Here is an 18,992-nt window from a genome sequence, read left to right as displayed (position 1 = left end):
GTTCCTCCTGTAATTTCACATATTGAGGCTTAGTAGTTGTTCTGATCCTCTAATTTAATAAATAATCTCACACGAATACTGAATCTCACAGCTAATTAGAGGGATGTTATTTCCAGTGGTGAATAATGGCACAATGGAATAGAATGGAATGAATTTTGAACGCAAAGCTTAGTAGTCCTTCTGTGGGATTCATTTTAAAACTCATGTTCTAAAAGGGAAACTCTTAAAAACACATGAAACAGGACTAGTCGCAAAGACAAAAAAAAAAAAAAAAAAAGCCTCTTGATTGTAAATAACAGTAATATGTTTCTTAAAGCTGCAGTCTGCAACTCTTTTTCAAGCATAATGCCTGGAACTGTCCGGGGATTCTGAAAGTAGTACATTAAATACCCCAATACAAAAAAAAAAAAGAGTTCTCTAGGTCCCCATATGTCCCGCTAGGTCCCCTGGGCTCTGCTGCCTGTCAATCACCGATTGTGCACGCGCGATACAAGGTAGGCTCGTCCCCACGCTTATTTATACAGACTATTGAACTTCATTACGGGCTAGTCTACTTACTGTGTCTTCCATGATCGCAAATGACAGGTGAGTTGATGAATGAGGAGTCGTGTAGGCGCATCTGGCGTGCACGTCTACGTGCACGAGTTCTCATGTGTTTTGAAGGGGCGGGACAGGAAGTTGAATAACTTTTTATTTTTCGGTTAAAAAATAAGCATTTCTTGCATTTTGCGACTACGGAGGTCACCGTTTTCAACTTCAAGCGTTCTGATAGATCATGTAAACTCTTAAAATGCCAAAAAGTAGGACTTTACGTATGACAACAACAAATCTTGCAGACTGCAGCTTTAAAAGATTGTGACAGGCAAAAACTGCCTCAAGTGTATCTATTATTCATCAAAACAAAGCCAAAGGTGCTGCCAAAGCAGAGAAAGCAAAATCGTATAAATCAGACAATAAGAAACTGGGCAGGGGCGGAAAACAAGACTCGACTGAAATACAAAGGTTCAGACAAGCAGAAACATAACGTTTCTCAGACAGAAATCTGGTAAAAGAGAAAGAAAACTGTGAGCTTCTGTCACACAGAGCCACAGAATAAAATGAGAAATTAACATGACTGTTAATGACACCAAAGTACTGTAGAAACTGTCCTGCTGAGCTGAAATGAAACAAGCACACATGCAGCCAGTTAATACATGGATGAAATATAACAGTGTGACACAAACTCACAAAAGCAGTTAATTAGGCTGATTTCTATGTACCATTTCTATGTATTGGACTGTACCATTGTAAGACGGACACTGTTGTATTATTACTTGCAATCATGCGGGTGAAGTGCTTCTCGTTCAGGTTCTTGATCAAATCCAGACAGATTTATCCCTTGACTTTCACCTCTGTGTTCACTACCAATGGCGGGCAATAGCCAAGTGACAAACCTGAGACCTCAAAGCAGTAATCTAAAAACAAGTGGATGGTGGTGAATGGGCTGAGCATTTTGTATATTCTTTTTATGGTTTTGGATTATTATTATTCTGTTGAGACCATCCTCTCTTCACCATGATCTTTTTAATGTGACAGTGTGGATTGTTGCTACAATGGCATTAATAAGGTGTACATGTGTCCCTTCTAACATGCCTTGAGGAGATCTTTCAAGCCAAGTTTATTTTTGCCGTTTCTCCTTCCCTCATTACTGTTAAAGTCCTTCTGCTTATGGTTCTAGATTTGGAAGGTGCTGTGCAGTTTCTCCCGAGCCAATTATATTAATAAGCAGTCTTTGAATCTGTAGTCACCTTTGGGTTACTCTGCAGTCGCAGTGCAAGTGAATATCTGCAGCAAGAGAGAAACTAAGAGTTTTGAATTAAAAGTTAACTGATTAGATGTTTCCTGTGCTGCAGAAATAGGCAGAAACACTGAATTGAGAGAGGATTTCATGTTCTCATCTTCTCACCTGTCATGCATTGTTCTAAGCTCATTAAGAATGATGACTTCTTCCAAGTCTTTCATGTGGTGTTGCTGTTACTGGTAAGTGGAGGGAAAATGTTGCTGCTCATTGTCAAATATTAAAAATACATAGCACGAAAGAAGAATATCGTATTGTCGGGCTCGTCATGTTAGACTGGTTGATGTTTCTTACATACCCGCATGCACAGTGATGTGCTTTATATTACGATGATGATGTATTATGACATTTCATTTAGTAAGTTTTCTCTGGCCAGCGTCTTTATGCTTCTGCAAAATTCTAATTATAACCAAATAATGGTTGCTACTAGGGCTGGGACTTTAGCGCGTTAATTTCGATTAATTAACTACACACATATTAGCGCGTTAAAAAAAAATAACGCATTTTAATCGCACACTATAATTATTATTATTATTATTATTTTTTTTTTTTAAATACAGACGGATGGAAGCGTCGACAAGAGCGTGGTTGTGTGCAGATTATGCAACAAGGAATTCGCGTATCACCGCAGCGTATCAAGCCTCAAATATCACCTCAACGCTAAACATGTAGCAGCTAGCGTGGAAGCTAACGGGGGCCCAACGCAGCTTAACATCCAAGATTCTATATACTGTGTTTTCATGCATGCTACATTCAGATTTCAAATAGGGATATGTTCTGTGTTTGTTGAAATATTGTTGAAAATGTTAATTTTCTAAAGGATAAAGTATATGCGATTAAAATGCGATTAATTTCGATTAATTAATTTCAAAGCCTGTAGTTAACTCGATTAAAAATTTGAATCGAGTCACAGCCCTAGTTGCTACACTCAGTTGCCAAGTTTCACCGTAAGTTTGAGTAGTTTTACAAGTATGTGTCATACACAAAGTGACATGGCAGTAAGTTAAGCAGTGGGCGACAGTTTGAAGCAACAGAATGAATGTTGGAGCATTGCAGCTTTCTGTGTGTTCATTTTTTCACAACTTATTGAAAGACATTTCATCATTTCAACATGACAGTTGCCATAAATGCACTGCAATAGCCACCAAAGCCTTTTTTTTTTTTTTCTTTAGGCTTAACAAATGTAGTATTCTTGACATTGCATCAATCAGTCCAACTGAGCTGCAGTATAACTGCAGTTAGTCTGAACATCAAGCTAAAGGCAGAGATGGAGTAACCTATGATATGAAATGACCCACTGAGCAAAAAGTGGTCCATCTAAGAGATGTGATTCCTGCACCTCTGGATGATTACTTCAGAAAAGCCAGAATGAAAGACATTGTTTCTGGATGTTGCACAGACGTCAGTGGAAAAACTTAGGTGAAGAAATCACTTTTATATTAAAAAATATTTTAATATATATTAACTTTTAGAATTGTGAGCTGTATGGTTAATTGTTGCGTTTAACCGGATTTATTGTACTTGTGAAAAGGGGGACTAATCCTTTGATAGCTGTTGATTATAAATTCATGAGATCAACATTAACTACGGGTCCCATGTCTGTTAATAATCCCAAAAACTCAAGTCACCCAGTAGCTGATACATTAAAAAAAAAAAAATGACTAAAGTCACAGAGTGACAGCATAACCTGCAGAAATAAATTATCCAACATAGTCACCTTGAGAGATTAGAGTGGAAAGAAAATGCAACACAAAAGAGCAGCAATTGACAGTAGGAGGATGTCCTTTGGATATTAAAAAACAGACAAATATCAATTAAATGAAGGAAATAAGATAAAGAGATGTGGAATGTAGTTTGATAAACCCATCTAATCTCCATTTATATGGCCAAGGCAAATTCTTTGATGTAATCATGGAGCATATGCCTTACCTGGCTGGCATGTTCTTTTTTTTTTCTCCAATGTTATTAATCAGCTAATCCTTGTCATTCACATTCAGATTGGGAATAGATCAAATATCTTTGAACTGATTCTGGCCGTCAGCGGACGTCCAGATTGTTACCGGTTGGAACGTCTTTTTTCAATCAATTCTGGATGTCTGCAGATGTCCTTGAGTTGGCCTATCTGAACATCTTTTCTGAGTGTCATTTGCCAATTTACTCATTATTGGCATCAATAGATGTTCAAATAAAGGCCTGGACCAACAGATGTGATTTCAACCATTTCTGTATGTCCTTGCACGTTGTTTACTCGGTGGAAACCTATTCAAGGTCAACACCCTCCTCAGATTAACCATTTCTGCAAAAACTGGCAGCTTGTAAGATTTCTCAATGACAAAGTCTATAAAAGATGTATAATGCTTCATATGATGATCGCATACTTAGAAGAAGAATTAAGAGGAACAAGATTGAAATTGTTAGAATGAATGTAAAAACTACTTTTTATATTTCATAGTCTTTCTTTTGTTTGTTTGTTTTTTTGTGAGCATAAAGCTCTACTCAGCAGATCTGTGGTAAAAAACAAAATTAGATTTATTTCCACAAGAAATAAGCAGATTGCTGCAAGAACCGATCACATAAAATATTTGTTGACAGTTTCTGCACCTGGTGACTCTACACTGTATGTATTTTTAATTTGATTTATCCCAGAACAACTCTACATAACTTGCTGCCACAGCATATAAGAGAATGTTAAATGCCATTCATTTTAAATGCCATGAACAACTAGGCAATCTATTTAGAAGTCAGTCATGCTGTATTAAATTAGGATATGCAAAACCTGTTCGTATCTCTTTCTCAGTAAGTCCTTTGAAACAAGATATCATATGTTTCATGTATTATTTAGATTGTTTTTTTGCCAAATATTTGATCTGACGACTGGCAGAATAATGTTTTCCGTTATGGCCTACTTCGCAACAATTTATGCATGTGGTTTGTCTCAAGTGCATTTACATTTGCAAAGCGCAAATGCTTTACAATGTGTTTGGACTACAGTTTTAGACACTTTCATATTTCAAAACAGAATCTGAGGGAAACACGATAGTCTTTGAGGATTACCAGTACTACATTATGACAAGAGACGGTAATACATGCACAGAGTTGTGAAAATATATTGGCTTTAAGATGCATTGCGATGTGGGAGACCAAATATCATAGCGTTTAGATTCCAGATAAAATGAGATTTTGTGATGGCTAATTTATTTTTTTTCCTCCTCTGCAGATTAGTAAGGTTGTTGAGAGGATAACATTACTAACAGAACACAGCAGATAGGGATTTTAAAAGAAAGCAAATAAAAAAAGAAGAGGGTGGACATCAGGACACAATGGTTTTTAAGAACTTACCGGAAAGCACAAACTATATCAAACCTACTTGGTGTATAAGATCTGCCTTGCAAAATGTCATGTTTTTTGGAATGTAATTTTTATTTGGTCATTATAATACATTACAAAATATAAACATCAATTGATTTCTTTGACTATGTAAATGACCAAAAGGGTCTAGGCTGAAGTAAAAATAAACTTATTGTGCCTAGCCCTATTACATACGTTATTTATAATTCCAAGAAAACAAGACTAGCAAACACAACTGCAGCCGATATTTTACAACTTAACAGAAAACATCTGAACATGACAGAAGATTTAAAGCAAAACAATGTCCATCACTCATACTACAGTTTTATAATTTTCAATTAATAACGATTTATACCTTTTTTTTTTTTTTTAATTTTCTCCTGTTTTAGAACTTTTTAAGTTCTCATTTAGCTTATTCCACACATTAACACCTTGAACAGAAATACAAAAACTTTTTTTATTCGTTCTAGTTTTAATCTTTTTGAATATACCTGATCCTCTAAGTTTATATTGACTCTCTCGCTGCTCGAAGAGCTCCTGGACTGGTGATGGGAGCATGTGATTATACGCCTTGTGCATCACTATGGCAGTGTTCAATTTAACAAGATCAGGAAATTTGAGTGCGTTTTGGTTAATAAAAAGAGGATTTGTTGGTGTTATATAATTAACTTTATTAACAATTCGGATGGCCTTCTTTTGAAGTAAGTAGATATTATTTATATTTGTTTTATAAGTGTTTCCCCATATTTCCCCATAGTAGTTTAAGTATGGAAGGAATAAAGTGTTATAAAGAAGATAAAGTGATTTTTGATTTGATAAAGTTTTCATCTTGTTCATTATGGCTATAGTTTTAGCTAATTTGGTTTGAAACACACTAATTTGTTTTTTCCAATTTAATTTTCATCAATATAAATACCCAGAAATTTGTAATCAGTTACTCTTTCAAGTTCTAAATTGTTTATTTTAATTCCAATTTGATTCTGAACTTTCCAGTTACCAAAGATAATATATTTTGTTTTGTTCAAATTAAGTGAAAGTTTGTTTCTATCAAACCATGACTTTATTTTTGTTAGCCCTTTTTCTACACTTGTTTGTAGCTGTTGTGGGTCTTTACCTGAACAATAGAGACTGGTATCATCAGCGAATAGAACACAGCCGAGTTCTTTCACTGTCTCACCAACATCATTAATGTACATAATAAATAATTTTGGCCCCAAGACAGAGCTTTGTGGAACACCATATGTGGAGACCTTACTCTCAGAGTTTATATTGTGCACCTGCACATACTGCTGTCTGTCCTTCAGGTAACTTTTCAACCACGCTAATGCTGTTCCTCTGACACCATATTTTTCCATTTTCTGCAAAAGCAGCCCATGGTCAATGGTGTCGAAGGCTTTACTGAGATCTAAAAACACACCAGCTGTATATTGTTTCTTATCTATTGCTGTAGATATGTTTTCTACAAATTCCATGATAGCCATCGAGGTAGACCTTTTTGACCTGAAGCCATATTGATGGTCGCTGAGCAGATTGTATTTATCAACAAAAGTATCTAGTCTGTTTACAAAAAGCTTTTCTACAATTTTGGATAATTGGGGCAGAAGAGATATGGGTCTATAATTTGTAAATTGATGCCTATCACCTCTTTTAAAAACTGGAATGACCTATTTTCATCTTTCTTGGAAAAATACCTGTGAAAAAAGATTGATTACTGATATATGACAGCGGTGTTGGAATATAATTAATGATATTCTCCAACAGTTGCATGTCAATGTGAAAACAGTCCTTTGATATTTTATTACTGAATTTATGCACAATTCCAATAATTTCCCTCTCATCTGTTGCTCTCAGGAATAGAGAGTTTAGATTTGGTTGTAAATTTTCCCCCACAAATCCTTGTGTATCTTTTGTTACTATTTTGTTTGCTAGAGCTGGTCCAACATTAATAAAATAATCATTAAATTCATTGGCTATTTCCCTCATGTCATTTAAAGTGTGGTTTTCTTTTTCAAAATAACTTGGGAATTCATGTTTTTTTTTCCATCATTTATTATGCTGTTTAATATTTTCCAAGTCCCTTGAATATAATTTTTTTGCTCTTCTAATAATCTATGATAATAATGCTTTTCAGCGTATCTCATGATATATGTCAGTTTATTTCTATATTTTTTATATCTTTGTTCTGTTTCGATAGTTCTGTGCTTTAAATGTAATCGATATAATTTATTTATTTTTTTTTACAGGCTTTGACTATGCCATTTGTAAGCCATGGCCTATTCAATTTAGTTTTTGTTTTAGTTATACATTTGAAAGGACAGTGTTTGTCATAAAGTGTGATCAATGTAGACAAAAATGAATCAAAAGCCTGATCAGGATCAACAGAGGCATAAACCTCCTCCCACGTCTGGGAATTTAAGTCTTCATTTATTAAAGAGGCAATAGCTTCAGGTGTTCTAATTCTAATCATTTGATATTGTTTTATTTTTGCTTTCGTTGGTTTGACAGTTTGAATAAGTTGATGGAAAATGCTAAACACGGGAAAATGATCACTTATGTCATTTATAAGTAATCCTGATGTGATTTGACTTCCTAGTTGATTTGTGAATATATTGTCGATCAATGTTGCTGTGTCTGTTGTGATTCTTGTTGGTTTAAGTATCAGTGGAAATAGACTATTGCTAAACATGGCTGTGGTAAATTCTGTGGTCTTAACATTTTGTTGTGGGTTCAGAAGGTTGATATTGAAATCTCCACATACAATATGGACCTTTCTTGAACTGCTAAACAAGGTATCTATCAATTGGTTGAATTGATCCAGACCTGATCCCGGTGGTCTGTATACACAAGTAACTATTATGTGTTTTGATTTCTCTAAGTTTATTTCGACTGTCAGGCACTCAAGCACTCCATCGACAGCTATAGTTTTACTAGGCATCTCTTTACATTTGAATTTTGAGTCCACATACAGTGCAACTCCCCCACCTTTTTTTCCAGGCCTACTTAATGTAAACAGTGTATAGCCCTCTATTTCTACATCACTACCCTTTACAGTATCAAGCCAGGTCTCAGATACAGCAATAACACTGAACTTTTTAAACTGTTTTAAATACTCTTTGATGTTATTGTATTTTTTATACAGACTCCTGCTATTAAAATGAACCACAGTGAAAGCTCCTTCCATATTGATACGTTTAAATTCATCATCTGTAAAATATTTACAATCATTACTTATGTTATTGTTCTAAACTTGACTATCAGGATCTATACTATTTCCAAACTCATTTGCTTTATAATTTCCTGTATCTCCTATATTTAAATTTGTGTCCACATAATTTACATATAGTTCATTTATATTATCATTCATCGTATGCACAATTTCACTGTCATAAGTTTCTTCCAATATACGCAGAAAATCATTTTCATTTACGGCCATCTATTTGGTGTTACTTTTACAGCCATAACAATCATACATACATAAACACACGCTCTTTCTTGCATACAAGGAGTCCATTGGTCCAAAACATCCCACTGTTAGTAAGTCCCACATCCAAATTCTCCCTTCCTTATGCTGTCTCAAGTCCAACAATAATGTAACAGTCTTGTCCATGACAACAAACTGTCCACGACACTGTCCGTTAATGTTTATAATCCATAACAAAATAATAGTAATTCCCATGTTGTCTTTACTCAAGGTTCCCAGAATAGTTTTCTTCAAGAATGGAAAAACCAGTTATGTCCCAATCCAGAAGAGTCTTGACACTTAGATTCATTCTTCCCACCTTATTTCCACATATAATCCATTTACAGTCCATTTTGTTTACTTTGCCAGACTCAAACTTAATCTCACCTTTCACGAAGGCACTCAAAATAAATACTAAGTTTAACATCTTCATCATCTGTACTGTTCAAGGTCTTGTCGTTCCCTTACCAGTATGACTTTGGACTGCTCCGGGGTGGACCCGATCAGCTGTATGAACACCTTGCAGTTTCGTGTCCATGTTGATTTGATCTTGTTATTTTTCTTCAAGATTCGGGCTTCTCGTGCAATTTCAGACGTTTTCTTAGTTAAGTGCTCATTCAAGTAAACTTCAGATCCTCTCAGTTTCTTGCCTTATCGTAGTAACTCGACTTTGTGTTTCCTGCTCATAAGGCGCAGGATGATTGCAGGTTTTGCTTTATCTCTGCGTGGAAGCGTGTGGCAAGCTGAGATATTGTTTGCATCCAGGTGAATGTCCTCTAAATGAACCACTAAATATTCTCTCAGCTGTGTTCTGCTCACCATCTCCTCTCTCCCAAAGTTAGTTTGTGTAGAGTCTATTTTCCATTTTCAAAAAACTAATTGGATGCTTATCCTTTCCTCACAAAGCCCTCTATTTGCTGATGTTGAAGAAGGTCATATCAGCGTGGTCTAGCATCTACCCCTCACTAAGAGATGTGTGGACCCAGCCTCATCTTTCTTTCCCTCTCTCTGACTCTTAGACACACATGCCAGATACAGTTATACGCTGGTGTTCAGCCAATCTCATTAGCGTTTAAAGCAGAGGAGAAGAGAGTTTTGGTGAGGGCAAAAGCCCTGTCAGATTGGGTAGATGGCATGGGGACAGGAACCACTGACAGAAAAGACGGGCAATGTGGGTGATGAAATGGAGGAAGGCAGAGGAAGTGAGATATTTGATTTAATCCAAAGAGAAGGACTAAAAAATTTAGTAATTAAGATTGGCGTGCCCAGACTGACTGCGGAAATTACAAACCAAGCACTTTGCCTGATAGTCCCTCATCCACTGCATTTAATTCCACATCTTCAATATAAATCAATAAAGCTGTCTTTTTACACAGATTTGCTGAGAGTAGCTTGAAATGAAATGAGCATCTATCTACTTCGGTGTTAAGTAGCAGGTGGGCACACACAGCACATGATCGCATAGACAACCGCACACACTGTGTAAATCTAACCTGTAAACTAATCTCAGGCACAGACTGTCGACTAAAAGCCTGATGTAATGTGACACTCAGTCTCCATAATTAGTTTTATGAACCCTCCTCAGTGTCATTATCAAGGAAATGATTCATGGGTCAGAAGTAAAGTTGACTGTACAGCAGAGGACCTAAAAAACAGCTTGTCAGAGGAGAGGTCCTTGTGAGCTTAGGGTCCCTAAAACCCAAGAGAAGCAGTTTGCTGTTTTATTACTACTTTACTTGTTAAGTATGTTGAACCTAAAAAGGGTCTTTTTTTCCCCCCAAAGCCTCTCCATTATCCTTAGTACAGTTCCACGATTGAGTTTGCAGCATTGGATTTCTGAGCATTAATTTAGAAACGGGCTTTTTGGGCTCTAAGCAAATTATGTTGCTGAGCTATATGATAGTTGGCAGCAATTAGTAGCTCCCTCCTGTATTTGGAACTTAGTTAATGCATTCTTATTTATTTTCAAACACGAGTTAAAAAACTAGAATTAAAAAAAAAAAAAAAAGAAATCACTTTTATGGACATCTGGTGGCCTAAAGATCTAAATGACTGAGTGCTTGTAGATTTCTATTCAAAGTTTGAGTCTCATAAAGAAGAAAAATATCTGTTTTGATGCAGCACTTCTATTCATTTAAGTTCTTATATTGTGTTTACAACAGTTTTGGCTCAGTGTGGTTGAAACGAGGTAAAACAAAGAGGTCTGAAGAGAATTCACTCTATTACAGTTACTTTATGGCAAAAAACACAACAGCCACAATTGTTAGGGAACATTGCATCTGCAGCCACTCTCCCTACCCTTGGGACTTGTCTGTTCTCCACCTATCTACCCTCTTCACTCCTGTTTAGTTTACTCTGGCATGCTTGAATTATTTCCATCCCTTTCTACTTCCCTGTTTTTGTACTCTTTCCAAATAGACAGCCTGTATGCATTTGGATCCTAACTATTGTGAACATTTTGGAACCATTTTGGTAAGACGGCATTAAATCAAAGCTCGGTCAGGTGGTGAGAAAGTTGCCTCCTGAGCTGAAGTGCTCCCACTCTGTTGTGATCAAAACCACAGGAAATTTAGAGGATGAGTCCAGCCTAATTAATCTTTGTTTTGCCATTGTTTGCCATTTGTCGGCCAGATGTAGCTGTAAGTGAGAAATAAACAGATTAATAATATTAATTCATTTACCAGGAGGAATTAGATTATTAAGTGTTTTGATCAGTCTGAGAGAAGTTGGATTTTGGCCACGAGAAAACACCAAATTCTTTAGAGTATAGAAATGCACATTTTTGTTCTAATTACTAATGAAGGACACAACGTTATTACGAACACTGGCGTGAGTGAGATGACAGAAGGTGTAGACAAGATGGAGCCAAAGTAGAGGAAGATGAGTGGCTGAGGTGGCAGGACTTGACTTTTGACCAAATGCATATATTAATGATTAACTGCAAAATGGATGTATGTACTGTATGTATATGTAGAGTGTATGATAAAGAAAAGAGTTGTGAATAATTGGACATGCGTGAACATGCATGAACAAAAACATACATGAAAACTTAATGAATTAAAACAAACAAATATGAAGAAGCAAGAATTTTGTCTCTCTGTCTCAACCAGGTTATTTAGCTGCTCATAGCTCCATGTGGAAATACCTGGTATGCAGAATATCTGCTTTGTTTTAAAATAAATTTAAAAATAAATTATAAAAAAAAAGTCCAACCCCAGGTCTTCATTTATTCATTCAGGGTGCAGGAATTGAGGTGTATTGTTGTTTTTAAGATAATGTTTGGCTGCCTGAATCATATTTTTTCCTGACCAAATATATTGCGTCACTAGAGTTGTTTTTTTGTTGTTTGTTTTGTTTTGCCTAAGAAGTGCATTAGCTTTTAATTATGTGTTTTTGTGTTTATGATGGGTAATCCTCTCCCTCTGGTGGATTGTGCTGTCTTTGGGTTTGTGTCTGTGTTAATGGGTGCACTCTGAGCCTCTTTAGTTTCTACTCTTGTGCTTCTGCAGTATGTACGTGGGATGATGACCTCTCTGTGTCAGCAGGTTAAATGAAAACAGCAACTTTCCATGAGCCAAGTCCCCGAAGCCTCACATTCTGCTTATAGCTGTGTGAGTGCCATCTTGGATCCGTCATAATACTTCTTATACTTCTTCTTCTGTAACTGATGTGGAAGTCTTTTTGGATTCGTCTTGTGGCTCACTTCATGCTGCAACTTATTATGTGTACTTGGATGTCAGCCAGTAACTCATCAGCATCTGTCCTGGAGATGTGAAGTTGTCAGCAAGTCTATTTCTGTATTCTAAAAGGCGAGTGAAAAAAAAAATATATATATAAAAAAAATTTACAAGACTCAAATACCTTGCCCAGCAAAAACTACCTTTAGTCTTTGGCTGGATGTTGTTCTACCTAGTTTGTCAAAAATAAAAGTATCTGTTGTCATAATCAACAGTGATTATGCAGTCGTCCTTATTCCAGATAAAAAAGATTCAGTGGACTGGCTTGCCATGGTCTCTCTGGAATCGTGTGATTGGGAATCAGCTGCCTTTAATCAGATAGTCACCTCTGTGTTTCCAAAACTCTATCCCAGCCTGGGGACATCTTCAGACTTCAGGCATCCCTCCAGTATGGGCTTTTTAAGCAAGATATTTTAGCTCAGATAAATGAGTGTGTTTGATCTTGATGAACCTGGTGTTATTAACAGGTACAGAATTGTACACAATGGGGACCTGAATGGCCACTGCTTCTCTGAAACTCTTGTCCTTGGAACTTGAAGCCAAATTGTATCACTCGTAGCTCCTTCTCAGTAATTTCTCCCTCACAGTTTGGGAATGGTTGTCGAAAACTGCGCGGTCTCTGACCTTCTCATCAGCATGAGCAGAGTCCTTCACAAGCAGTTTCGAGTCAGTCACAAACTGTTCAAATGGCTCAATTGCTCCTCGTATTTTACAGTATCTTTTGCATGATGTCGGCCTCATACTAGTTGTTCATTTTCAGGCATTTTTTTCACATTTGGTTTATGATCACATATTATAGATGTCTAACACCTTGGCAGGTGACATGAGACCTAAGACCAATAAACATCATAAACTACATAATGCACTTACTTGCAATCAAGAGCAATGTGTTGAATATATTTGAGAACTTTGACAGCTGGCTTCTAAATAATAGGCTGTGTCATCAATAGTATTTTCCCACTAAGACGGGAACTGCAAAGCTGGTCTGGGAACTGAAACCCCTGAATTGTAACCACATAATTTGCAATTCTTGCAAAACTCAACAAATTAGCTTATTTTGTATTTTGTCAGAATATCTTAAAGAAATTTTCAAAGTTATTCAACAAAAACAGATTTCACAGTGAAATAAAAGCTACAGCCATAAAATCTAAAATGCTGCTTCTCTTTCTGGAGAGGAACAGCCACAATTTGCAGTCTGTGATTGGTGTGTTGCCCTGTCAGATGCAGAATTCAAAACTCTAATTGGGATCAGGGTGTCTGTTACATTTGACTATTAATGATCGTTTTTAAGTCATATTTTTCAGAGGACACACTTTAAGTCAACTGTAGATATAAATGCATTTTTTTTTTTTAAGAAAAGCACTGACTTTAGGGGAACAGATCATCCTTAATATTTGCCTCTACTGGTATTTGCATTCACAGCTATAGCTGCTGCTACATGAAGCGGCGGTGCATGTTAATCACCCTAGCTTAAACAGAAGAGGTGCTGTTTCAATCGGTCTCTCTCTCTTGCTTCCTCCCTCTCTACCTCTCTCCATCTCACTGCCACCAACTCTGTATCCCAGCTTTCCCACAAGCCCAACAAATAAACCATGAAAGGTTAACTGGCACCTGGCTGTAGCCTGTGAGAACACAGGCCTCTTTCAGTCCATGCATGGCAGCAGATGACAACTTAAACCCTTCAGCTGAAGGTGCATTAAAAGAAGTATGTGTGTGGAAGCACTCCCCTCGCTACATTAGAGGTGTTGGATTTGAAATGTTAGAGCTGACTGTCACATTGCTGCTTCCTGCAGTCAAGAGACTCCAGGCAGGCTAAGATGCTAACTGTACTATGTATAAAATAGGTTGATCATTTAGTGCTCAGGACTGAAATGTACTCACTTGCACAAAGTTGTCTGGTATTTGCTCCTGCCACTCAGTCTTGTGATATGAGGCAGTTCCCTGAGTGAATGCTCTTTCCTGACTACAGGTCTGTCAACACGAATGTGTGTGTGTGTGTGTATATGTGTGTGTATATATATATATATATATATATATATATATATATATTCTTGTGCATGCAGCCCTTTTCTTTTTCACTTCCAGCTGCAGGTGTATTACACGCATGTCTCTTTCTCCACAGGTGTCTTTCTTCCTGTTCATTGTGTTTGTGGTTTACACCATGCTGCCATTCTCTATGCGGGAAGCCATTATTGCCAGTGTTCTGACGTCCGGCTCTCACACAGTTGTGTTGAGTGTCTGCCTGTCCACGACAGCTGATGACATGGAGCCGGTAGTGTGGCAGGTAAGGTTGTCAAACTTAAATATGAACGAACAGACATTGAATGCACAGTGAACTTGAACCCAAAAGCGCATGTGCAAAAGAACAGTTAACAGATCATGATTTGTGTTTCTGACCATGGTTGGATGTCCTTGTAGTACTGTAATACCACTTGCATGTCAGGAAGCATGAAGATTAGTTTGATGACTGGAAAGGAGGAAGCTGCCTCTATGGCTGCTTCAAATCTACAAATTCCACTTAACAGCACCTCTGAGGGTCACTTAAATTCATTAGTTTTAAAAACGTATCTTATGATTTGGTTATTGGTCCCAACCTGTACATGTGATTTAAAAAAAAAAAAAAAATAATTGTTTTACTCATTGCCTCAAATATAGTAAGTCTGCTTACATCGACTTACTATATTTTTAGATTATTTATTTTCATTATTCTAATTTTCATACATTGCAATGATCATTTGTCCTGTGCCATTCATTTTATAATCTCATGTCATTATTATTATTATTAATATTATTAAGACTGGAATTGTTGTTTTCCAGAAATTCCATCTTGTCCTCAAAATGAGCATTTCTATTCAAATGTAACTACAGTCTGTTTTCTTTTAGCAAACAAATGTGACCTTTAAACTCAAACTAATTCAGCATTACAGGTGAGGGATAGAGATTCTAATGTGTATTTTTTTATATTCTATTGAAAGGTCACCTTCTTGCCGGTAGTATTACTATTTGTATGCAAACTATTCAGCCAGCTGTTATATGGTGATAAATACAAGAAAACATAACAATATCAGGAAACTGTCACAGCAAAAATACCTCAATAATACTTATACTGCAATGGTACATCAGATTGTTTTTTTTTTTAAGTTCCCTTTTCTTGAGTTTTCGCAAGTGTGTTCAGTTGCTTTAGTGAATTCTGTCGTAATGACCTGTTTTTTGCTCTGTCGACTTTTATTCATTGCTAACGGTGGCATGTGAATACTGGCATCTGGGCAGCCAGGGGCTTTATGTTCGCTGGTCACTGTCTGTCACCTCAGCTCAGTCTGTCTCTAAGCACAAATCCATTGGCCGAAAAGAGTGTCCTTTGGAAAATCTCTCATGTAAGTATTAGATAGCCTCGGTAACATGAGAGCAAAAAGAAGATGTTCAGGAATATTTAATTTCATTCAAGATTGATTGTCTGCCGATAAATTGTTTGTATCATTTAAAAAGCTTTTAGCAATGAAAAATGTCAAAATATCAGGATTCATGTCATTTACTGAAGATGAGAAAAGGAAAAGAAACAAAACAAGCCAATCCATTTTTTTTTTAAATGAAAAACTCCTGATTTTCGTATGCCTGCTAAGATGAGGTCACTCCATGTCTTTCTTTTCTTCCTCCCGACTCAACATGTGAAACCCATTTGTATAACACTGGAAGTTCTTGGGTGAAAGTGGTATGGGTGTGAAGAACATGAAAGGATTAATTGAAGATAAAAAAAAAATAAAAATTCTCTTTTCAACATCATGAATACCATGTCCTCCAGACTAAAGAGGACAGCAGCCAGCTGGTTTAATATCAGCACACAGCTCCCTATGGAACAGGCAAGTTGCACATCTGGAAAGGCACCATTAATGCTAAAAGGTAAATACGGGTTGTAGATCAACATATGCTCCCACCCAGATGATGTTTTTTTTAGGGGGAAGGCCTTGTATATTTCAGCAATAAATGCATATGCATCTTTGCAGCATGGTTTCGTAGTTGAGTCCAGATGCTGAAGTCCAGACTTAGGTTGTTGATCAGACAAGAATAGGATAACATTCCACTTCCAAAGGTCCAGAAACGGTCTCAGTTCTTACACTGTTGCTTGTAGAGGAGGGGATGCTACACAGTGGTAAACGTCAACCTGTCCCAACTTTTTTTTTTTTTAATATGCTGCTGTTATCAATTTCAAAATGAGCCATTATTTTTTCAGGAAAGAGTAACATGTCTCATATTTGTTACTTTTTTTTTTTTCAATCATTCCATTCGGCTTTTATGTATATTTTACACAAAGTTGTATTGTGATATGGCCAACAGTTATGACATAAAACTAAATACTGCATTCATTTTGCCAACCCCATGTGCATGCTTTATGAGTATTTTGTTTGTTTGTTTTGTTTTTGTGTGGCTTCCCCTGTGTTTATTTGCCAGTGCTGGTTCACTCTTTTTGTGTTGGGACAGGCTGGAAGAGGAGCAGTGACAGAATCCTCTCACGCCTGCATGCTTGGAAGTTTTTGAGAAATTTTATTATTTCTAGGGATGCACCGATACTGGTATCGGTTATCGAGCCGATACTGTTCTAACATACTCGTACTCGTACTCGTTAAAGTTAACCGATACCATGAAGACCGCGATCAGAGGGTGTCCAAGTCCTGGTGTGCAATATACAACTACACAAAAATATTTTTATCTTATTTACTATATTAGTACTTTGTATGTACTCATTTCATAATAAAGACGAAAACTCTATTCCTTAAAAAATTATTTAAAAAAAAAAAAATCCTCAGAGAACCCCATATTTCGCTGTAAACGCAGTTGCGCAGGTGGGAATTATGAGACTGTGACGCATCAAAGGCTGAAGGACAACATGAAAACAGAGAAAGAGGGAAAATGGAGCGCTTTCTGGTGCAGAGCAAACCACCAACCACCAGTGCAGAGACTGCCGACAACCCACCACCGAAAGAAAAGAGGAAAAAAAAAACTGTCAGCTGACCGTATCATGAAAGTTACCGTCTTATGGCTTCAGTTAGACCGGGGGTGTCAGCAATCCTATGCCCGAGTGCTTCCTGTCGGGAGAAGTTAGCTAATGCTAACTTAACTGCTAGTTAGCTAATTCTTCTGCATCGGACTACCCAAGCATCTCCCACCACGCGATTGAGCACCTTCTTCTTTTCCCCACTACCTGCCTGTGTGAGTTGGCGTTCTCTGCTCTGGTTAAACATGAAGAACAACAGGAGGGCACGGCTCTCTGTTGAACAGGACTTGCGAGTGGCCCTCTGCTCAGTGCCACCGAGGATTAAAGAAACCTGCGCGCCCCGACTCACTAATTTGTAAGTAGGCAAAATATTTACAATAGCACATGTTTCACTGATTGCTGAAATGTTGCAATGATAAATTGTAGTTTAGGACCATGGACAATGCAGCTTCCTTGCATTGACAGTTCTCTGTGCTGAATTTCTGCTGAGTTTCCTTTGCCCCATTTTTAATTTTGTGACTTGTCTGGTTTAAATGACTGTTGCTGCTTTGATGAAGCCTAATTTGATAAAGTTTCAAATTAAATTTTTAAATATTTCGTTAATAAATATTTCATGAGTAATATAATTGTCTTTGTCACATTGTATTTGGCATTAGTACATAATAATGCACATTTACAGATATTTTACATGATATGAGTGATAACACGTGTTATAAGGGCTATTTTGCACAATAGATGTGCCTTGAGATTTTTACTTGTCCTTTGGTGTGCCTTGGGCACAAAAAGTTTGGGAACCACTGGGCTAGTGAGACCAAAACCTGTCTTCCAATTCATTACATTTTTTTGTGGTAGAAGTATCGGCATCGGTACTCGGTATCGGCAAGTACTCAGATCCAAGTATCGGTATCGTATCGGTTTGAAAAAAAGTGGTATCGGTGCATCCCTAATCATTTCTGAATTGATATAGCCACAAACACTTTTCAAATAGCAGAAAAGGAGAGCCAATCTAGATAAATGAGACAAAAATATTCCGCTTAGTCATTTGTTTGAGGAAAATGATACAGCGTTGCTTATGAGTGGAAAAAGGATGTGATCCCAGTGTGCAGCAATACATTCAATGGTTAAACTTCTGTTTAGTTCCTTCCATTTGTACAGAATCGTCATGAATGTGGATTGGAAGAGTCCAAACTCTTTATTGTTGGTTCTTTTTATAGAGTTGTAGTTTTTCAGCCTGTTGAACATCAACAAATTTTAATCTCCTTTGTTTGTGTCATGATACACTTCCACAGCATGTGATCGGCCTCTTCTCTTTCCTTTCACATTTCATTTTCATCCCATTCACTTTAAAATGAACCGCTAATAATCTCAGAAGTTCCCATACATGTTTGCCGCTAACAAATCTATATTATTGGATCATTCTTCTCAATGAGTTAATGAACAGCTTTATTATTGTGTCAAGTAGCTAGAAGTTGTTTGCATCGTTGCTGGAGGTCTGTAATATGTCCCCTTACTGTTTAAATGAATTGTTTTTGTTTATAGAGTTCGAATTTTGAGACGATTGGTTGTATTCAGTTGTGTTTTGGGTCCCTTTTGGTGTTTTTCTGCTCGATTTTTGTTCCC

At 36.9% G+C, this 18,992-nt stretch overlaps 1 protein-coding gene across 3 annotated transcripts in view; it reads left to right on the top strand.

Annotated features, from left to right (window-relative positions):
* adcy2a (adenylate cyclase 2a) overlaps positions 1-18,992 on the top strand; it is a 71,503-nt gene that overhangs the window by 8,889 nt on the left and 43,622 nt on the right. For 2 of the 3 annotated variants that reach the window (XM_075465095.1, XM_075465096.1), the window contains exon 3: positions 14,505-14,666. The exons of the other annotated variant lie outside the window; for it this stretch is intronic. In XM_075465095.1, coding sequence (XP_075321210.1) covers positions 14,505-14,666 — 162 coding nt within the window. The remainder of the gene's footprint in view (positions 1-14,504; positions 14,667-18,992) is intronic. 3 annotated transcript variants of the gene reach the window in all.

The sequence above is a fragment of the Odontesthes bonariensis genome, chromosome 5 (genome assembly GCF_027942865.1).
Source record: "Odontesthes bonariensis isolate fOdoBon6 chromosome 5, fOdoBon6.hap1, whole genome shotgun sequence".
NCBI lineage: Eukaryota > Metazoa > Chordata > Actinopteri > Atheriniformes > Atherinopsidae > Odontesthes > Odontesthes bonariensis.
This window is presented reverse-complemented; position numbering and strand designations above follow the sequence as displayed.